This window comes from Cupressus sempervirens, chromosome 3, assembly GCF_028749045.1.
Source record: "Cupressus sempervirens isolate cs-2001-9-10 chromosome 3, ASM2874904v1, whole genome shotgun sequence".
Taxonomy (NCBI): domain Eukaryota; kingdom Viridiplantae; phylum Streptophyta; class Pinopsida; order Cupressales; family Cupressaceae; genus Cupressus; species Cupressus sempervirens.
Window position 1 is genome coordinate 650,338,904 of NC_143120.1, and position 24,006 is coordinate 650,362,909.

Here is a 24,006-nt window from a genome sequence, read left to right on the forward strand (position 1 = left end):
AAAGGACCTCCTCTCACTCCCTTTCAACCTCCACATTCACTTTCCAAAATATCTCCACAACCCTACAAACAATAAGCTTTGCAATCTCATTGTTCCCTAGTTGGGCATGCTCTGGTTCACCTAGGGCAAGAGCTTAAAAATGCTTTCCAAGATTTTTAGGGCCCTTCCTTCTACCAAGATGAAGTACATTATGTATGCTCACTATCCCCAAAAGGTTAGACTATTCCTATAGTGGGGTAGTGGGTTAGATCATTGCCAATGCAAACTACCTAGAACAGGACAACAAACTAGCTGAAAAAGAAAGATTTTTAAAACAATGAAACAAAGCACAACCAAAACAAACTTCCTAAAACAAAAATGTCCTAAAAAAAACTATCTACAAAGCCAACTGGTACAATACTCAAAAAAAAAATTAAAAAACCTTCTAAACTCATATTTTCAATCTTTTTACAATCAAAACTCATGCTACAACATGTTGTCCATATAATAACTTGTAACTTTTGACCGCTTTAGGGTTTGGGAACCTTACATATGTCCTCCTAGGTCTTTCTCCTACATATTTAGGGCTTTAATTGGCCTCTTTCATGTTTGGAAAGGTAAAAAAAGCATTTTTTTGCAAAACTGCAATATTTCTTGCATAGCAACTTTTGCATTTTTTCTTGATTGCAACTTTAAAAACTTCCTACTTGCTAGTTTTGCCATCCCTTAGCATTTCCATGCTAGGGACCCTTCCCTAGGCTAGAGTCCTATACTTTAGGTTATTTATTGCTCTATGACAAGGAATCCCTTGAGTCTAAGGACATTTAATGACTCTTCTAAGGACATTTAATGACTTCTTATACCCTAGCTAACACACCTAGATCCTTAGACCCTTATTCTACTTACAAAGGCTCTCTTGGAGCATAACACAAAAAATTTGAAAATGGTGAGGGCCCTATGTTTCAAGGTGCCTTTACACCAGAAATGAAGCTCCTTTCATGGAATGTTAGGAGCTTCAATGCCCTTGATAAATAGTGTTTGATCAAATGACGTACTTATCAAATGCAGCCTGATTTAGTTTTTCTCAAGAAAATGAAATTGAGTGGTGATAGTATTTCTTAGTTTGTTAGGAAGTTCAATTAATGGGGCATTCTTTTTTTGGAAGTAGATGAGGCATCTAGTGGGATGGGTATCTTTTGGAAGGAATTTTCTCTAAATGTGAACTTGGTTGAATTGGATGTCAACTGGCAACTGGTTGAGGTGACTTCTTTCCAATTGAGACTCAAATTATTTTCCTTCAACATGTATAGTCCATGCAGGAAGGCTTTGAAATCTTAGCTGTGATCTTTTCTCTCTACAAAGATCAATATGATTAAAGATATTTTGTTTGTTCTATGTGGGGTTTTTAATGCAATCCTTTCACTAACTAAAAAATTGGGTAGTAAAGGATGGTGTAACCAAAGCCAAAAAGAATTCGTAGATGTTGTTCTCTCAAATAGTCTTCTTGATGTGGAAATGAACAATGGAGAGTTTACATGGACTAACTGATGCTTGGGTTTCTCAAATATTGTAGAAACTTTGGATAGATTTTTGGTAGGGAATTATTAGATGGACTCAAGATGGTTATGTCAAGCACAAATAATTTCAATCACAGGGTCAGATCATATCCCTATTTTCCTATGATTTTTAGATGGCAATGCACCTAAAAGAGCTCCATTTAGAATTGAAAAAAATATGGTTGAGGGAAAATGGTTTCATGGAGATGATTAAATATTGCTAGGATACCACTCCTAAACACTCAAAAAATCTTGCTTTTAGGTTTTTTAAGAAACTATAGTTCTCAAAGGAGAAATTGAAAGCATGGAATAGGGAGGTGTTTAAAATGTTTTTGATGAAAAAAGTAATCTAGAAAAGGAATTGACTGATCTTAATGATAAAGTTTCACATGGAAGCATGGATAAAAATACGTTAATTCAAGAGAAGGATTAAACAAAATCCTACATTGAAGTCTTTCTCAGAGAAGATATTTTTGGGGGCAAATGTCTAGAAAACTGTTGTTGAAGGAAAGTGATCATAATACTAAATTTTTCCATAAATATGTTAAAGGAAGAAGGGTAGTTAACAATTTTTCTATTAAGAACAAGCAATGCATAGTGTTGTCAAAGGTTGATCAAATTAATAAAGAAGTGATTAGGTATTATGCTAATATTGTTGCCAAAGAGCTTGTTGAGCTACAAGGTTAGAATGGACTTTTAGATGTGATCCCTAGCATCATTATGAATGATCAAAATGAACTTTTAAGACCAATTTCAAAGAAACAAGTTAAAATTGCATTGTTCAATTTGGGGAGTGATAAAGCCCCTAGTCTTGATGAGTTCCCTGACTTATTATTTCAAAAATCTTGGAATGTTTTGGGAAATAACCTCTATGAGGTGGTGGAGGAGTCAAGGAAAGAAGATTTTATCTTAAGAAAATTAATAATTGGTTTCTCTCTTTGATTCCAAAGAAAAGTGCTAAAGGATCCTTTGATGATTTCAGGCTCATAGCCCTATGTAATATAGTTTAGAAGGTCATTTCTAAAGTTATTGATAATAGGCTAAAATTGGCTCTACCCTCTTTCATTTTAGTGGAGCAAAGTGGGTTTGCCCTAGGTAAATCTATTTATGAAGGCATTATTGTAATGCATGAAGCTATTCATTCTATTATGATGAAAAAGGAGGCAAGAATGCTGATAAAATTGGATATTAAAAAAACTTATGATAATGTGAACATGAAATTGTTAATGGATATGCTGAGAAGGTTTGGTTTTGATAAGTCTTGGTGTGATTGGGTATATAGTTGCATCTCTACCCCATGCCTTTCAATTTTGGTAATGTTAGTCCTCAAGGTTTCTTTGAAACTACTACATGAATTAGACAAGGGAACCCCTTTTTCCCTTTTCCTATTTATTATTCTAACTGAAATATTGGGAAGATCCATCAAGAGATTAAGGAGCAATGGAGAATGGAGGGGTTTAAAAATTACAAGAGGAATTGATCCCACAACTCATTTATAGTTTGTGGATGATAACTATCTAATGGGGGAGCCTCAATAAGAGAAGCTAACTTCGTCAAGTCAAATTTAGAGGTATATAGTAAGGTTCTGGGTTAGTTTATTAATTGAAATAAGTCAAAAAAAAAAAATTCTTTAATACCTTGCAACCACTGTAGGAACATATCTACAGAATACTTGGGATGAAGGTGGGTTCTCTTCCCAGAAATATATTGGAATACCTCTATTTAGGGGTGCAAATAGGGAAAGTTTATGGAAAGACTTGGTAGATAGTTTTGTGAAAAGGCTAGATAGCTAGAGGGGTAGATGGCTAACTTGTGCTGGGAGAATTTTATTGTTGTAATTATTTATATATGCTATCCCTATATTTTAAATGAGATGTCTAAAAAATCTGATGAAAGATTTAAAATATATTGAACATAGAATGTAGAAGTTTTTTTGAAATGGGGCACAAGAGGAGGATAAAATACCTCTTGTGGCATGGGAATCAATTTGCAGATCTAAGAAGAATTGGGGGTCTTAGAATATGGTAGATGATTAATAAAGCTTTCGGTGCTAAGTTGGTTTGGAACATTTATGCTAACCCCTCTCAACTATGGGTGTGTATTTTATAAACAAAATATCTAGATTTGGAGAAGGATACTAGAATCTTTAGGGTTAGAGATCCCATCAAGGTTTCATTGGTATAGAATTTCATACTTGAATACATACCAGTTATTGTCAACCATTTTTCTTGGAAAATAAGGATTGGTAGTAAGGCTTCCTTTTGGGAGGATTCATGGAATTGTGGTAGTGTTCTTTTAGAGAGAGATAATGTCCAAGAGATGAAGGAATGCTTGTAGTGCCTTTGGGGGTTTAAAGTTAAAGACTATTTGGAAAGAAGGTCAACCCTTTAGGATATAGGTGGTGTTGAAAGGATGTTTCTTCTTGTGATTTATCGAAAGATCAGAAAAATATGATGAGGAACATTTTTGAGGAAATGGATGTTTCTCTGATTGAGGGTGGAGATAAGATTGTTTAGTATGCAACTAAGAGTGGTAACTATCCAACTAAACTAAGGTATAGTCTACTGGCAAGGGAAGAGCATGATAATAATTGGCCAAGCAAACTTTGTTGGGACAAAAATTATTTAAGACGTATGAGCCTTTGCATTTCTATAAATTTAGAAGAAGATTTTAACTTGTGAGAGGAGAAAAAAGTATGGATTTATAGGACCAACCATGTGTATGATGTGCAGATAAGTTGTTGAGGAAGTTGATCATCTTCTTGTCTAATATGAAGTGGCACAAGCATGTTGGGGTATGATTAAAGAGAAACTGATTTTGGTTGGACCCTTACCAAATTCATTGTTAGGTTTATTTCAATGATGACCTACTTACTTTCAAAAATCTATAATGTCAAATATATTGATCATAAGTCCTTCAATTATAATTTGGGAACAATGGAAGGAGCACAATAGAAGGATCTTTCATGATGAATTTAAATTAGTAGATAATTTTTTTAATAGAATTAATATGTCTATAGAAGAATTCATGTGCAATGTTACTAGAAATTTGAATTCTTACAGGGTCTTCTCTTCTTGGGATAGTATGATTCAAAGGAAATGGCATGGGATCAAGGTGAGATGAAAGGGAGATGGTAAAACTTTTAAGTAATCCAATTGTTGAAAGGAGGTGTTTTGGAGCCCACTTAACTCAGGGTGGATTAAAATAAATTTGATGGTTCCTCTAAAGGAAATCCTGGGGTATCAGGGGTAGGGCCTATTACAAGAAACTTGACATGTGAGATTGTAGCAATGACAACTATCAGATTACAAGAGGGAACAAATAATACGGCAGAGGGACAAGAAACATTTCTCGCAATAAGATTGAGGTGTAAACTTGGGGTGCAAAATATACATATGGAGGGAGATTCAAAAATAATTGTGGAAACATTGAAGATGAATCATTCTTAAACTTCGTATATTCAGAATCCAAAAGTGAAGTAGTAGGGGAATTGAAGAAATTCACAATTTATCTAGAATTAATCATTTGAAAATATTGGGGAGGAAGTGTTTAAGGACTTTGGATATTTGAATTTCATTAAATAAGTGTAAGGGATTTAGTAAGTTTTAAATGTTCACCAAGTTGAGCATGTTGAATCATTAAGCAAAGAGGACAAAAGAGATAGCATTTTATTTTAATCAAACCTTTTGAACATTGGTATCGAGTGGGTAAAATGGGTGGGTGGCATATTAAATACTGCTGACAATTGGAGGAATGAAATTGACCAATGGATTCGACAAGATTGTTAGTGTATGTGGAGAGATAATGTGTGAAGCAAGACATTAGAATTATAATAACACATCAGTAAAGTGGTATTTATTTTTGAGATAGAGGTTAGTAGCCGAAGTTGGTAAGAAAGAGTGGTTTGTGTTGAAAGCTTGAGAGAGCAAAAATGGAGGCTACATTCAATGTGGATTTAGATAAATAGATGAAATCCTTTAAAAGGTCAGCTAGTAGGGAGCGTGTTAAGAGATTATTGAAGGTAAAAAATAAAAGAGACAATATCTTTAATTATGGGTGTTTTGTGTGAGCAATTCCAAGGGAGGCAAATCAAATGACATGCAAATCTAGATATAATCACCATTTTTGTAGTGTGGGGGTTAGACTTAAATGAAATCACGTAGGAGGTGGGAAGGATTACTAGCACCTTATTCGAAATGGATATGCTTGGAGAACTCAACTCAATATTGAAGTGGGAGCTTATTTGAGTGAATTTTTTGAAGACGAAGATGAAAGCCTGTGTTTTGGGTATGTGTCATTTCTGAGATGGAGGGAGAAAGTTAATAAACCACTCATGTATCATAACACAACAACAACATTGCAACAAGTGAAGGTTGAACTGGAGAGGTTTGAGATGATTAAGCATGAAGGGCCAAGGGATATGATTAGGAATGTGCCCTATTATAGAAGAAGTTATCATGGAAGGGTAATTGCAGGTGTGGTCATTTGAAGTGCCAGGGTAGTCTTTTTTGGCACATTTTTTATGATTTTTGAGATTCAATGGTGGATTAAGTGGAAGCTACCAATGTCATTTTTGAAACAAGTCCATGAAGCTATGAGCCTATGGAGATGTTGAGTCAAAGGGGAGAAGGTTTGCAATCATTCACAAGCCATTTTGGATTAACTGGAAAAGGCAAAAATGATAGTCAAATAATGATTTAGATTTCGGTAACAAATGTCATTTCCCTGGATTCAATCCAGAATTTTGGGTGGCACTAGTTTAAAAATTTGTAGTTGCTATGGTTGGTTTAACCAGTGCCAAGGATAGTGGTTTTCAACAAAATTTGTGATGAAAATATGATATATATTTTATAATTGTGAGGTTGCTAGGATAGTGTAGAAGTGAGGAGTTTATGGACAAGTGTTTTAGTTTATAAATGTGGAAAACATGAATTTTAGTTGTATGTAAGTTTGAACAGTGTTGTAATCTTTATTTTATTAATAAAATATACCTATTATAGACCAAAAAAAAAAAGAACAAGGAGAATACAATATTTTTTGTACTATAGGAGAGTAGAAGCAAACCCACCCTACATAAATGAAGGGGAAATACCAAGAGTCACCCCTTTAGATTGGGTTTGATTGATACAAGAAGAAATATCAATGCAAAACCCAATGGATGAAGGAATGAATGACTTGGTTTTACTTCTCTTTCACCCCCACCTTAAGATGATTTAGGTAAAGATATATGTAATGGATGTAATGCTAAAATAGAAAGTATGGAAATAGAAGGGAGAAAGTAGTACCTTGTAGGACACAAACCTAAAAATATGTTGTCAAATGATGTAGGAGGTTATTGTAATCAGTGAGGCAGGCAAAACCTAGAAATCTTTCAATGATTTGTTAGGGGCAAACTGGTGCATTAGGGGTGGAGTGTGACTTTGATTTACTATGAGCAACACTGATTATAATTTTGTAGTTCCAAAGAAAGATAAAAAGGGTATCCAAATCTACAACATGTTCGTCGATCTGAGATCTAGAATCTGCAAATTAAATGGATTGTTTGTTTCTTTTTCTTTTTTTGCAGGGAGGGGGGGGGTTGCCTTAGTCAAACCTCAATTTAGGAATTAACCTTGATTTAAATTGATTGAAATAAAATACTAGCAAGTAGTAGTGATAAATCTAACATGAAGTAATGTAAATATATTAATATGCTCTTGAATTTATAATATAATCAAGTGCATAGATGCAATAGCTTTGACTTAACTTTAAAACCCTAGAAAGGAAATCAAAGTGAAACCAAAACCTTCTTGAATGTATGTGCTTGAAATATGCCTTTGAAGATCATGAAAGAAGATGTGACAAAGGACCTTAAATGTATGAAGAGAGATCTTGAATGCTAAAAATGAAATGCAAGATCCAACAAAACTCCTTCAATGGCTTGAATGCACAAATCCTTGATCTTCAATGAAGGAAACCTTGAATGCCTTGAATGCTTGGAGAGAACTTGAAAACTTGGATGTTTGAATGCTTTAACTTGTGGATTCTCAGATATGAAAAATGGAGGGATTTATACAAAGATAAGAATTAACTAACTTTCGATGGTTGTCTATCTTAGAAGTTAACATTTGACTATCTGAAATATGGGATTTAAGAAAAGGGGCCAAATAGGGCTTCATCAAGGGCACAATGCACCCTTGATTGGTTGATTAGGGTTGGAGTGCACCCTTGAAGCATTGGGAGCACAATGGGCCCCTAATTATCAGGTGCACAAACCCTAGGGACAATCTAGGGACCCCAAAATAAGTCTCAAAATCTATAAATCATGCTCAAACTTTGAGGAAACCCTATTCTAGTGTCAACAGTAGATTTCGAGTGGAAAGATGGATGGAAAGGAAGGACCTAGGGGAAGCAAATCCTACCTTGAGCTTATCACTATAAAAATAGGATCTTTAAAGAGGATCTACTATGTTTTACCTTGATTCCACCTAGGAGAAAAGACATAAAAGGGAAGAATGAAAGAAAGAGAGGAGGAGATTGATAATCTTACATTAATGAGTGCTAAACCTCCATTAAATTGAAGTGCTTCCAATTTAAGATGGTACATTTAACCCCCAACTTTACCCAAAGTGTGGATCAACCCAAACTTGCGGTAAAGTAGAGAGAAGAGAAGAAGAATCTAATGAATCTCAACAAGAGAGGACATCACTTAGTCAAAGAGGAAAAACCCCCAATACTAAAGGTCCTAACTCCACATACATGCACGAGGGTGAAAAGAAAATAGAATCCAAAAAGGACACAAGCATAACAAAGGGGTTAGTACTAAACAAGCCCAAATCAACCAATGAGAGAAATTTTAGATAAATAAACATCTCTCCCATTAATGTCATATTTGGAAAGCCATTGCAAGAGTATATATGATGACATAAGAAATGTAAGAGCAATATTATTAATCAACATAACTTTTGGATATCTATGTACTAGCATGAAAGCAAAAGAGGAAAAAGGAAAAAGAGAGTGATTAACTCGTCGAGTAGAGTGCCCATCCCCACTATGAAAGATGGCATTGAAATAGTCTAATAGAGTGGTAACCTATTAGTCAACCCACCAAAGTTTCACCCATAGATCAACATCCATTGTATCACCATAGTATGATCACGTGTAAAATGATGTGTCACCTATGATGGGACTTAACATGTTGTGTTTTGAATGTGTTGCCTATATTCGAACTTAACAAGTTGTTATGCGCTACCCATAAATGAGATCTAGCAAGTTTGTCTGCGTTGCCCATTATGATATTTAGCATATGTGTTTGTATGTGCAAAAGAGGGATAAAGCAACAATGCATGGATTTGAGAATGACTTAGAAAACGTACCTAGCATCTAGGGATAAAGTACTCTAAACCATGCTCAGTATTTGTATTCACTACCCCATGCAAGAAAGACTATGTACAAGGAGGGAGCATGGGTGTCCCCCTCTTTATCATGACTATGTCAAATAGACATGTGAAGGAAGAGGAGGAGGACACCTATTTACACAAGAAGAAGATATCATTTTAGTAACAATGCATACTACATTCATAACGAAGAGTCATGATTCTTCAATCTAAGAACATAGACAATTGTGAAAAAGATATATCACTTATGGCAAGAGAATCTTCAAATGGGAGAAATCTTAATTATGAGGTATCCACCTAAGAGGGAAACTTGACTAAGATAAAGTCTCCAATTTTAATAGAAGAAGAACAAGAATGCACCTATTCAACCACCCCCCCATATATAGGTGAAATAAGGATCCTTGAATGAAGGATAACAATCTCCAAACAAGGGAAGGTGTGCATAACAAACATAGTTTTTCTTGATAAAGAAGAGGTGATGATCTAGGACATGCACCTCTTTGAAAAAGAGAGAATCCTTAGTCAAGACACAATTCTTGATAAAGAAAAGAACAATGTCACATAATGAAAAATTTCCACAAAACCTTAAAGAAAGTAGATCCATAAAAAAGAGATAAAGAATGTACGAAGGCTCTTACCCCCCAAATGTGAGAAAAGAAAGGAAATCTAGAGTAGATTATATAATATAGTCCTAAAATAAATTAAGATGAGTCATGAGAAAAAATTGATAGCCATGCATATAATGACAACATCTAATATCTATCAAGAGAAATATAATGCCACACTATATAGATAATTGAAGAATCTATAGAAGATTGTAGCATGCAAAGAATTAAGAACACATATATGAAATATACTCTTCTAAGCAAAACACAACAAATAAAACATACCTTCAAATGAAAACGAACCATAAAACAATATCAATCTATACAAAGATGAATCTATTATACTTCTAGAGAAAAATCTCACAATGATAATGAATTATACAAATGTGAGTGTAGAAGAGATAACAAAATCTTCATCTCACATAAGAGAGAAAGAAGAAATGATCTCAAAAGGAAGAAAGAAAGAGACAAACATTGCCCCCAAGTGAAGGACAAGGAAATGAGCCAATTGGGAGATTCCAAGAACATGTTATGTAGGATAACAAGGAATATACTCCAATAGGGGAGAACAAAGACTAAATGAAATCATGAAGAAATTGTAACACCTCATGTGTATAAGGAATGATAGCCACTGAAGCCTTTTCTTTAACATAGAAATGAAACTAAAAAATAATCGACAATGTTATGATCATCATTATAATGAAAGGGACAAGAATACACAAAAGGAGATTTCTCATTATAAATTGCGTGCAAAGGAAGTATAAGGAATGATAATAGAAGGATGAACACAGGGGACCTTATACTTTCCCCTATTATGAATAACATGAGGAGAAATAGGTCCTCAAAGAAGGTAGAAACATCCTCATTGTGAATTAAAGTGTGAGCTTGAACATGTGTGGAAGAAGTGCTAGGAGATGAAGAAGGAGAAGGATGATTAGGAGGGTTAGGAGGAGGAACATCCTCAACTAAGGTTCTCAAATAATCCAAAGAGGTAATAAGCCAACCACATAAAGAAGTATGCACAATTTTGAAAGAAGGCAAAGTCATATTCAATATTCTCACAATAACATAAGCAAGGAAAGCATGAAGAACCATAAACATTATAAAATACATAGAATTCTCATAAACATCATAAGTGCTATAAAGAGATGCAAAAAAGAGAATGTTGAAAAAGATAACCATACACCAAAAGATCTTCACCATGCAAGACGTATGCAACCTAAAGAAGAATCTAAATCCAATGTACTAATGAGGAATAAGATGACCAAGAAGGATCTAACTCCTAGAAAAGAAGGTGACATGTAATAATGTAACTCTAAGATTAAATAAGAGCACATCAGGTTCACCAATTAATGTAGGGTAGGAGAATGGAAGAAAACCCGCCCTATATAAATAAGAAGGCATAATAATAAGATCTACCTCTTTGGACTGGGTTTGATCGATACAAGAAGAAATATCAATGCAAAACCCAATGGATGAAGGAATGAATGACTTGGTTTTACTTCCCTGTCACCCCCACCTTAAGAGGATTTAGGTAAAGATACATGTAATGGATGTAATGCTAGAAAGCATGGAAATAGAAGGGAGAAACTGGTACCTTGTAAAACACAAGCTTAAAAATATACTGTTGGATGATGTAGGAAGTTGGTGTAATCCAAGATCTAGGATGAAGTCTACAAGGAAAACACAACTTAGAAATCTTTTGACGATCTGTTAGGGGTGAACTGGTGCATTAGGGGTGCAGTGCAACCTTGATTAACTGTGAGCAACATTGATTCTAATTTCATAGTTTCAAAGAAAGCTGAAAAGGGTATTTAAATTTGCATCATGTTTGTCAATTCGAGATCCAGAACCTATAAAATAAAGGGACTATTTGTTTGTTGTTTGAAGGGGGGGCGAGGGGGGTCAAACCCTAGTTTAAGAATTAACCTTGAATCGAAATGATTGAAATAGAATGCTAGCAAGTACTAGTGATAAATCTAACATGAAGTAACACAAATCTATGAATATGATCTTGAATTTAGAATATAGTCAAGTATCTAGATGTAATATCTTTGACTCAACTTAAAAAGCCCTAGAAAGGAAATCAATGTGTAACCAAAACCTTCTTGAATGTATGTGCTTCAAATCCACCTTAGTAGATCATGAAAGAAGATGTGACAAAGGACCTCAAATGTATGAATAGAGATTTTGAATACTGAAAATGTAATGGACTTGAATGCCTAAATCCTTGATCTTCAATGGAGAAAACCTTGAATGTCTTGAATGATTGGAGAGAACATAGAAACTTGAATGCTTGAACTTGTGGATGCTTGGATATGAAAAATAAAGTAAATGGAGGGATTTATATATAGATTGAAATTAACTGATTCTCGTAGGCCAATTGTCTTAAAGGTTGACACTTGATTATCCGAAACACAAGACGAAAAGAAAAGGGGCCAAAACAAGACTTTATCAGGGGTGCAATGCACCCTTGATTGGCCCATCAGGGGTGCAATGCATCTTGATTTTCATGTGCACAAACCATAGGGACAATAGATCTGGGGACCCCAAAATAGGTCTTAGAATCTTGAAATCATGTGCAAACTTTGAGGAAACCCTATTTGGGTGTTAGGAGTAGATTCCAAGTGGAAAGGTACATGGAAAGAAATAACCTAGGTGAAGTAGATCCTACCTCGAGCTTATCACTATGAAAATAGAAACTTTAAAGGTGATCTATTAGGTTTTATCCCAATTTCACCTAGGATAAAGGAAATCAAAGGGAAGAAGACAAGAAAGAGAGGAGGAGATTGATGATCTCATATTAAATAGGTGCTAAACCTTCATTAAATTGGAGTGCTTACAATTTAAGAAAACACACTTTTACATAAAAAGCCATAGCATAATATAATTAAATAATAATAATTTCATGGTTATGTTGAAAATAATTGTTTAAATGTATACTGTCTTTGATGTTACACAAAATGTCAAGTCTTTACCAATCAGTATCTATCGAGCTCACTCGGGTAATAATGACAGTTTCCAGTGTCTACAGAGCATTCTAGAGTTAATCAAGTTTAGAGTCAGTTTTTATCAAGTTCACTCTGTTAGGAATAAGGTGTCTCAACCTTGGACAATTCCTATTCTTATTATTTGTTTTGTAAAATGTATTTCTTGCAAATAATGTTGATGTGTAGGCATCTTGAATTATGTATAAGGAGATCATTGCTAAAATGGTTATGACGGATTCCTATGACACGTAAGAGCTATGTTAGGAAGATTCAATGACAGGTGAAGACATGTGGCTAAAAGTGAAGTGCATGTTATAAGCGTTTTTAGGGTTGCGAAGAGGTTGATGTGAAATAGTGTATTGTTGGTACTATGAGTTGCTACTGGAGTCTTCTGTTGTCGCTGTTGAACTTGCATTGCAAGTGTATTGTAACCTTGTGTTGAAGATAATACATTATGCAGGTTTTAGAGGGGTGGGGTTGTTTTACCAAAAGGTTTTTCCCCACCGGCAAATCTTTGTGTTATATGTTTCTTTCTCTGTCTATTTTCTTTATGCTTGCTTGGAAGAAATATTGTTGTTTACATGATATTGAATCTATAAGTGTAAAAGATTTTAATAGGATTTGCACCATACTTCTCTTAAGAGATTAGTGTAGGAAGTTGTTTCCGCACTCGAGTTTCCTTACACACTCAGGCACCAAAGGAAGTTTGCAGGAAGACAATGTTTACCGAGTTCACTCGAGCACCAAAGAGAAGTTGGCAAGGAACTAGTGTTAATTGAGCTCACTTGGTTACCAAAGGGAATTCAATTTAGGATGCAATATTGAACAAGTTCACGTGTTTAACAAAGTAAGTCTGAAGAAAGTATTTTCTGAGTTAGTATTGATCGAGCTCGGTCAGCTAACGAAGGATTTTCTTGAATCAATTTATTTAGTTTGATGAATTTATTCATTAAGTCTAGCCAACTTAAGGAATGAATATTGAATATTTGTAAGTGTATTCAAGCCAACTTGACAAGGCAAAAGATATAAGTATAAGGTCAAGTTGTGGGATTGAAAGAGAGAAGCATGGGATTGAAAAGATAAACTAAGGAAGCAAATTGGAAGGATAACAAAGTATCCTGAGTTGACTAAGTTACAAAGTTCTATCTGATTAAGGAGGATCAAGTATTCAAGCCAAAACATAGATCTGAAATCAACAATACTTGATGCAGGAGCATCTAGAGGTATAAGGGCAATCCTATGCCAACCAAAAAAAATGTACTTAGACTTAGTTTCTATTTCATGTGTTTTCATTTCTAGATACCCATTTGGGTCAAATAAAGGTTCCAACTCTCACAGTTCCACTATCAGTGTTCTAGGATAGAGTATTTGAACACCTTGGGATATGTGTAAATGCCAAAAAAAATAGGAGTATGTAATTGAGCCATCATTTTGGTGAACTAGAAGGTGTAAATTGGTTAGATGAATGTAATTGTAATTTAGAGCATTCTAGAAAAAGAATCAGGTCAAAAGGCCCCATGGTTTGAAAGTTATTACAGTTTTTTAGTTTCTGGAGACCTCCTAAGAATGCTTCAAAGTTAGGTTAGGGGCATTAAATGACCTTGAAAAGGGCCAAAAAATGGGAGACAAGCACAGCTGGTCCATAGGGCTATAGAGCACTTTGAGAGCTTTTCAAAAATGTAAACGGTTTGTCAATTGGAGCTACAGTTCAAAAGTTATGCCTCCCGAAAGTTCGGTTACCATTTTTGGATTCTTCTAATTTTGCGCCAACTTCTAATGCGACTTCTAAAGCCTTCTATTTGGTCGGTGGATGCCTACTAGCACTTTCTAGAATGCATTCCTAATCCTTAACCCTCCGGAGTCTATTTAAGAACATTTCTGGCATTGTAAAAGGTAGTTTGGAGTGCAGTTTGAGAGGAGGTACTAAAAGGAGAAATTATCTCTAGACTTATACTGTTGTAAGCCCTTAGGGCATGTTTTGAAGTCTATTTTCTCTATACTGAATGTAATAGCATATTTACACAGTTAATACAATTTTCCCTTTCCTGTTGTGTCCATTCTATGCTTGGGTCGTGTCCCCATCAATACTGTTGCATCAACAATCAAGTCGTATCATTGTTACTCTCTAATAATTGTAGCAGTGTATCAAATCTCTTAACAAAGTTAGCTTAATAACTATTTGCCAAATCCTCTAATAATGTGGCATTTCTAGATTGAAGTGTCTAAAGACCTCTAACAAGACCACTCCTAACAAGGTGATTAAATCCTTTAACAAGGTCACACCTAACAATGTGTTTTGTAACCTTTAACAGGGTTCACTTCAGAAGAGTAAAAAATAATAACTAGTTGCAATTGGTGGTTTTTCCCAAATTGGGTTTCCACGTTAAAATCCTAGTGTTATATGTGTTCATGTTATTTGCTTTATGATTCTACAACTAAGTTAATTGTGGTTAATCACATTAAACATATTAAGAAGCATTTATTTCAGTGATTGCCAAGTAACAACAATTCTTAGTGTTTGCCGAGTGATTCAGTACTAATCGAGTTACAACAATATTTTCAGTTTTAGTAGAGTTTTGTTTTGATTTGTATTGACATCTAAGGGATCTGAGATTTATTTTTGTGGTAAATGATTCACCCCTCCACTCTCAGTTACTCCTCTTATGTTTCCAACAGGTTATCCTAGGATTAAAAAGTTGTACAAGTAACCATTTGGAATAAAACATCAAAACAATTATACAAATTTAATGAATAATGATATGGTACTTAGCTTGAAATCTAATGTAAATGCTTCATGGGAGATATGACTAATCAAATGCTTTGAAATTCGTAAAGTTAATTTTTTCTTTGTGGGTGACTAATGTGATTTGTGAAAGTGATCAAAGTGAACTGTGAATCTAACTAGTTTTGTAGGTTGAAAAATGGTATGTAGATATTAAATATGTCAAACTCTGATGTGTGATATTTGTTTTTTCTCATTGTTTACAACTTGACTATGATATTGGTAGTGTTTGGGAAAGCTTTTGAGAAGTTTTTTAGGCACCGTGTGCTTTCCCTTTGTTAAATATGTCTTGATGGTTTGATTTACCAATTATGAACAAGAATTGAATAATAACACTAAGTTATGCAAGAAGGCCTAAGGTACTAGTGCGTAATTGGCAATGCTTATGAAAATATTATAGATGCTACTAGGTAGGGTGTGCTCTTACTTGGTTCAATACGCTGAGATGAATTAATTTAACAATTATGAACATGAATTGGAAAATGAAATTGAAGTTAGCAAGAATTTTGTAAGTATTAATGCAAGTAAATAATGCAATGCTAAATATTTCGCTAATGTGAATGACTCTTAATGTGACTACTTTTATTAGATTACAAGATATGCCCATAACACAGCACGATTAATAGTTATATACAACTTGAAAACAATTAAAGTCATTCACTTTATACCTTGAAATGACACATTACAACTAATAGAAAGACAAGATTAGTTCTGAAATTCTCTTTTTTAAAATTAAAAGTTGTAACACGATTTTTGAATTATGCTATTGTCATAAATTATTTAAAACAATACTAATAATAAATAAAATGCACAATAATATAAAGTTTTAATTAAAGAAAGTCAAATTAAAAATTAAACGTGGAGGAATGTAATTTTCCCCTAATAATTTTAGTTAGTCAAATCAATCTCAAAGTGCAATTCTCACATAACAATATTTAAGTTGATAAGTAGGAGATAATTTCCACAGCTAGTCAAATTGTGATATGAATATCAGGATTTAACTGTGTGATTTTGAGTCAAACTCGATGACCCATGTTTCATGAGTAGTGATTCAACATGAATCCATCTCTCATGAGAATAAATGGAACACTTAGCACTCATTGGATCTAGGTGATGCTCACAGGGGTGAAGCACCGGGACTTCCCGGGAGGTCACCCATCCCAGTACTACTCCAGCCTGAGCGCGCTTAACTACAGAGTTTCCTCCATAGTTAAACCCAAAGCTTGCAACCCCATTTGCAAAACCTTCACCAAGTGTTGTGCCTTATGAACCATTCATTAGAAAGCCCCTTAAGCTCATCTATTGATAAGTAGGAGATAATTTCCACAGCTAGTCAAATTGTGATATGAATATCAGGATTTAACTGTGTGATTTTGAGTCAAACTCGATGACCCATGTTTCATGAGTAGTGATTCAACATGAATCCATCTCTCATGAGAATAAATGGAACACTTAGCACTCATTGGATCTAGGTGATGCTCACAGGGGTGAAGCACCGGGACTTCCCGGGAGGTCACCCATCCCAGTACTACTCCAGCCTGAGCGCGCTTAACTACAGAGTTTCCTCCATAGTTAAACCCAAAGCTTGCAACCCCATTTGCAAAACCTTCACCAAGTGTTGTGCCTTATGAACCATTCATTAGAAAGCCCCTTAAGCTCATCTATTGATAAGTAGGAGATAATTTCCACAGCTAGTCAAATTGTGATATGAATATCAGGATTTAACTGTGTGATTTTGAGTCAAACTCGATGACCCATGTTTCATGAGTAGTGATTCAACATGAATCCATCTCTCATGAGAATAAATGGAACACTTAGCACTCATTGGATCTAGGTGATGCTCACAGGGGTGAAGCACCGGGACTTCCCGGGAGGTCACCCATCCCAGTACTACTCCAGCCTGAGCGCGCTTAACTACAGAGTTTCCTCCATAGTTAAACCCAAAGCTTGCAACCCCATTTGCAAAACCTTCACCAAGTGTTGTGCCTTATGAACCATTCATTAGAAAGCCCCTTAAGCTCATCTATTGATAAGTAGGAGATAATTTCCACAGCTAGTCAAATTGTGATATGAATATCAGGATTTAACTGTGTGATTTTGAGTCAAACTCGATGACCCATGTTTCATGAGTAGTGATTCAACATGAATCCATCTCTCATGAGAATAAATGGAACACTTAGCACTCATTGGATCTAGGTGATGCTCACAGGGGTGAAGCACCGGGACTTCCCGGGAGGTCACCCATCCCAGTACTACTCCAGCCTGAGCGCGCTTAACTACAGAGTTTCCTCCATAGTTAAACCCAAAGCTTGCAACCCCATTTGCAAAACCTTCACCAAGTGTTGTGCCTTATGAACCATTCATTAGAAAGCCCCTTAAGCTCATCTATTGATAAGTAGGAGATAATTTCCACAGCTAGTCAAATTGTGATATGAATATCAGGATTTAACTGTGTGATTTTGAGTCAAACTCGATGACCCATGTTTCATGAGTAGTGATTCAACATGAATCCATCTCTCATGAGAATAAATGGAACACTTAGCACTCATTGGATCTAGGTGATGCTCACAGGGGTGAAGCACCGGGACTTCCCGGGAGGTCACCCATCCCAGTACTACTCCAGCCTGAGCGCGCTTAACTACAGAGTTTCCTCCATAGTTAAACCCAAAGCTTGCAACCCCATTTGCAAAACCTTCACCAAGTGTTGTGCCTTATGAACCATTCATTAGAAAGCCCCTTAAGCTCATCTATTGATAAGTAGGAGATAATTTCCACAGCTAGTCAAATTGTGATATGAATATCAGGATTTAACTGTGTGATTTTGAGTCAAACTCGATGACCCATGTTTCATGAGTAGTGATTCAACATGAATCCATCTCTCATGAGAATAAATGGAACACTTAGCACTCATTGGATCTAGGTGATGCTCACAGGGGTGAAGCACCGGGACTTCCCGGGAGGTCACCCATCCCAGTACTACTCCAGCCTGAGCGCGCTTAACTACAGAGTTTCCTCCATAGTTAAACCCAAAGCTTGCAACCCCATTTGCAAAACCTTCACCAAGTGTTGTGCCTTATGAACCATTCATTAGAAAGCCCCTTAAGCTCATCTATTGATAAGTAGGAGATAATTTCCACAGCTAGTCAAATTGTGATATGAATATCAGGATTTAACTGTGTGATTTTGAGTCAAACTCGATGACCCATGTTTCATGAGTAGTGATTCAACATGAATCCATCTCTCATGAGAATAAATGGAACACTTAGCACTCATTGGATCTAGGTGATGCTCACAGGGGTGAAGCACCGGGACTTCCCGGGAGGTCACCCATCCCAGTACTACTCCAGCCTGAGCGCGCTTAACTACAGAGTTTCCTCCATAGTTAAACCCAAAGCTTGCAACCCCATTTGCAAAACCTTCACCAAGTGTTGTGCCTTATGAACCATTCATTAGAAAGCCCCTTAAGCTCATCTATTGATAAGTAGGAGATAATTTCCACAGCTAGTCAAATTGTGATATGAATATCAGGATTTAACTGTGTGATTTTGAGTCAAACTCGATGACCCATGTTTCATGAGTAGTGATTCAACATGAATCCATCTCTCATGAGAATAAATGGAACACTTAGCACTCATTGGATCTAGGTGATGCTCACAGGGGTGAAGCACCGGGACTTCCCGGGAGGTCACCCATCCCAGTACTACTCCAGCCTGAGCGCGCTTAACTACAGAGTTTCCTCCATAGTTAAACCCAAAGCTTGCAACCCCATTTGCAAAACCTTCACCAAGTGTTGTGCCTTATGAACCATTCATTAGAAAGCCCCTTAAGCTCATCTATTGATAAGTAGGAGATAATTTCCACAGCTAGTCAAATTGTGATATGAATATCAGGATTTAACTGTGTGATTTTGAGTCAAACTCGATGACCCATGTTTCATGAGTAGTGATTCAACATGAATCCATCTCTCATGAGAATAAATGGAACACTTAGCACTCATTGGATCTAGGTGATGCTCACAGGGGTGAAGCACCGGGACTTCCCGGGAGGTCACCCATCCCAGTACTACTCCAGCCTGAGCGCGCTTAACTACAGAGTTTCCTCCATAGTTAAACCCAAAGCTTGCAACCCCATTTGCAAAACCTTCACCAAGTGTTGTGCCTTATGAACCATTCATTAGAAAGCCCCTTAAGCTCATCTATTGATAAGTAGGAGATAATTTCCACAGCTAGTCAAATTGTGATATGAATATCAGGATTTAACTGTGTGATTTTGAGTCAAACTCGATGACCCATGTTTCATGAGTAGTGATTCAACATGAATCCATCTCTCATGAGAATAAATGGAACACTTAGCACTCATTGGATCTAGGTGATGCTCACAGGGGTGAAGCACCGGGACTTCCCGGGAGGTCACCCATCCCAGTACTACTCCAGCCTGAGCGCGCTTAACTACAGAGTTTCCTCCATAGTTAAACCCAAAGCTTGCAACCCCATTTGCAAAACCTTCACCAAGTGTTGTGCCTTATGAACCATTCATTAGAAAGCCCCTTAAGCTCATCTATTGATAAGTAGGAGATAATTTCCACAGCTAGTCAAATTGTGATATGAATATCAGGATTTAACTGTGTGATTTTGAGTCAAACTCGATGACCCATGTTTCATGAGTAGTGATTCAACATGAATCCATCTCTCATGAGAATAAATGGAACACTTAGCACTCATTGGATCTAGGTGATGCTCACAGGGGTGAAGCACCGGGACTTCCCGGGAGGTCACCCATCCCAGTACTACTCCAGCCTGAGCGCGCTTAACTACAGAGTTTCCTCCATAGTTAAACCCAAAGCTTGCAACCCCATTTGCAAAACCTTCACCAAGTGTTGTGCCTTATGAACCATTCATTAGAAAGCCCCTTAAGCTCATCTATTGATAAGTAGGAGATAATTTCCACAGCTAGTCAAATTGTGATATGAATATCAGGATTTAACTGTGTGATTTTGAGTCAAACTCGATGACCCATGTTTCATGAGTAGTGATTCAACATGAATCCATCTCTCATGAGAATAAATGGAACACTTAGCACTCATTGGATCTAGGTGATGCTCACAGGGGTGAAGCACCGGGACTTCCCGGGAGGTCACCCATCCCAGTACTACTCCAGCCTGAGCGCGCTTAACTACAGAGTTTCCTCCATAGTTAAACCCAAAGCTTGCAACCCCATTTGCAAAACCTTCACCAAGTGTTGTGCCTTATGAACCATTCATTAGAAAGCCCCTTAAGCTCATCTATTGATAAGTAGGAGATAATTTCCACAGCTAGTCAAATTGTGATATGAATATCAGGATTTAACTGTGTGATTTTGAGTCAAACTCGATGACCCATGTTTCATGAGTAGTGATTCAACATGAATCCATCTCTCATGAGAATAAATGGAACACTTAGCACTCATTGGATCTAGGTGATGCTCACAGGGGTGAAGCACCGGGACTTCCCGGGAGGTCACCCATCCCAGTACTACTCCAGCCTGAGCGCGCTTAACTACAGAGTTTCCTCCATAGTTAAACCCAAAGCTTGCAACCCCATTTGCAAAACCTTCACCAAGTGTTGTGCCTTATGAACCATTCATTAGAAAGCCCCTTAAGCTCATCTATTGATAAGTAGGAGATAATTTCCACAGCTAGTCAAATTGTGATATGAATATCAGGATTTAACTGTGTGATTTTGAGTCAAACTCGATGACCCATGTTTCATGAGTAGTGATTCAACATGAATCCATCTCTCATGAGAATAAATGGAACACTTAGCACTCATTGGATCTAGGTGATGCTCACAGGGGTGAAGCACCGGGACTTCCCGGGAGGTCACCCATCCCAGTACTACTCCAGCCTGAGCGCGCTTAACTACAGAGTTTCCTCCATAGTTAAACCCAAAGCTTGCAACCCCATTTGCAAAACCTTCACCAAGTGTTGTGCCTTATGAACCATTCATTAGAAAGCCCCTTAAGCTCATCTATTGATAAGTAGGAGATAATTTCCACAGCTAGTCAAATTGTGATATGAATATCAGGATTTAACTGTGTGATTTTGAGTCAAACTCGATGACCCATGTTTCATGAGTAGTGATTCAACATGAATCCATCTCTCATGAGAATAAATGGAACACTTAGCACTCATTGGATCTAGGTGATGCTCACAGGGGTGAAGCACCGGGACTTCCCGGGAGGTCACCCATCCCAGTACTACTCCAGCCTGAGCGCGCTTAACTACAGAGTTTCCTCCATAGTTAAACCCAAAGCTTGCAACCCCATTTGCAAAACCTTCACCAAGTGTTGTGCCTTATGAACCATTCATTAGAAAGCCCCTTAAGCTCATCTATTGATAAGTAGGAGATAATTTCCACAGCTAGTCAAATTGTGATATGAATATCAGGATTTAACTGTGTGATTTTGAGTCAAACTCGATGACCCATGTTTCATGAGTAGTGATTCAACATGAATCCATCTCTCATGAGAATAAATGGAACACTTAGCACTCATTGGATCTAGGTGATGCTCACAGGGGTGAAGCACCGGGACTTCATAAGGCACAACACTTGGTGAAGGTTTTGCAAATGGGGTTGCAAGCTTTGGGTTTAACTATGGAGGAAACTCTGTAGTTAAGCGCGCTCAGGCTGGAGTAGTACTGGGATGGGTGACCTCCCGGGAAGTCCCGGTGCTTCACCCCTGTGAGCATCACCTAGATCCAATGAGTGCTAAGTGTTCCATTTATTCTCATGAGAGATGGATTCATGTTGAATCACTACTCATGAAACATGGGTCATCGAGTTTGACTCAAAATCACACAGTTAAATCCTGATATTCATATCACAATTTGACTAGCTGTGGAAATTATCTCCTACTTATCAATAGATGAGCTTAAGGGGCTTTCTAATGAATGGTTCATAAGGCACAACACTTGGTGAAGGTTTTGCAAATGGGGTTGCAAGCTTTGGGTTTAACTATGGAGGAAACTCTGTAGTTAAGCGCGCTCAGGCTGGAGTAGTACTGGGATGGGTGACCTCCCGGGAAGTCCCGGTGCTTCACCCCTGTGAGCATCACCTAGATCCAATGAGTGCTAAGTGTTCCATTTATTCTCATGAGAGATGGATTCATGTTGAATCACTACTCATGAAACATGGGTCATCGAGTTTGACTCAAAATCACACAGTTAAATCCTGATATTCATATCACAATATTTAAGTTGGCGAGTCAAATCAAATTCAACAAGGTCAATTTCTCATCTAAGCACCTGCAATGAGAATATTTTTTATTCCCCGTTGTTGGGAAGGAAAATGTTATTAAATCTTCCTGGTCTTAGATTAAGTTTGATATAAACAAAGCTCATTTGTTTTACTGGTTAGTATAAATTTATTCTTAGAGGACGGTATATACACATTTCTCTTGTAGAATATTTTTTATTCCCCGTTGTTGGGAAGGAAAATGTGATTAAATCTTCGTGGTCTTAGACTAAGTTTGATATAATCAAAGCTCATTTGTTTTACTGGTCAGTATAAATTTATTCTTCAAAAACAGTATATGCACATTTCTCTCCTTCGTGGGAGTTTCATTGCAACCCGCCATTAAATCATTTCTTTCATTCATTTAACCTCGCCAAATCAGATCTCTACAAGAAACATTTGTTTTTTCAGTTGAAAATCTGTAGCATCTTTGGATCTTGTTGCAGAAACACCAGTATCGAAAAGCTTAAGAACCCTAATTGTAGTGTAAAAGAGGATACCAATCAGGATGCCCTGTTGCAGGGGGTCTGTTGTAGGTTCAGGGTCTTTTGCATTTCCAAAACCCCGCCATTTCGGCTTTATAACGGCTGGGTTCAACATCAGGGATGCCAAGCAGTTGAAATTTTCAAGAAATATGGCAATATACGGACAAATTTCGTTGGAGGATTGCCTGTGTTTAACGAGAGCTATGCACATTGAGGGCGGGGGAAATCTGGAAAATGGTTTCAGGATTGACATTGAAGATTCTTTGTACGACCATTCTAATTTTACAAATGATCCAGTGCACTCGGATCGGGGTGTAAATGGATTGCTCATGCCCGCTCCACAGTCTCGCTCTAATTTGCTTAAGGTGGCGGTGGATGTTGATGAAGGTGTGTTTTCCTCTTCGAATTTTCCTTGTTTTTCGTTTTAATTGCAAAGCTTAATTGGACGAAAATGCAGTTAAGATTATTGTTCTTTCCTCTGGCTGTTGGCTTCAGGAAGAGTGTCCCTGGCGAACCCATACAGTACACTTCTTTTATCAGATTAGATAAAAGGAAAAACAAAGTAGTCTATGAATGTCTCAAAATTAAAATAACAGAAGTTAAAAAATTTACAGGAAGAAGAAATAAACGCAGTCTGTGGATGCCTATGAAATAAAAATAATTATTGCCAATTTTATTTAGATGACTCTTAAGGAGTTTATTTTCCTCACAATTTCATCACTGTTTTGAACTTAAGAAACTCTGCCATGTAAGGGCTTCAGGATCTATCAGTATCGAGTCCCTTGTTATTGGCGAAAAATTGTTACATGTTAACTTGCAATCTTTTCTGGAAAATAAGGGACCCAATATTTTAGAGCAGGTTTTCAACAATTGCATGTTTCCCAGCAACTTGGGTCTTTTTAATTTTAGATAAACAGATCATGAATTCAGGATTAGAATTAGAAGCATTCCTCCAGAAGGCA

The 24,006-nt window shown here is 36.7% G+C and overlaps 1 protein-coding gene across 1 annotated transcript in view; it reads left to right on the top strand.

Annotated features, from left to right (window-relative positions):
• Positions 1–22,787: 22,787 nt before the first annotated feature.
• LOC149568375 (uncharacterized) overlaps positions 22,788–24,006 on the top strand; it is a 68,161-nt gene continuing 66,942 nt past the window's right edge. The window contains exon 1 of the mRNA XM_089821319.1: positions 22,788–23,431. Within this exon, the coding sequence (XP_089677445.1) occupies positions 23,068–23,431 (364 nt within the window). The 5' untranslated portion in view covers positions 22,788–23,067. The remainder of the gene's footprint in view (positions 23,432–24,006) is intronic.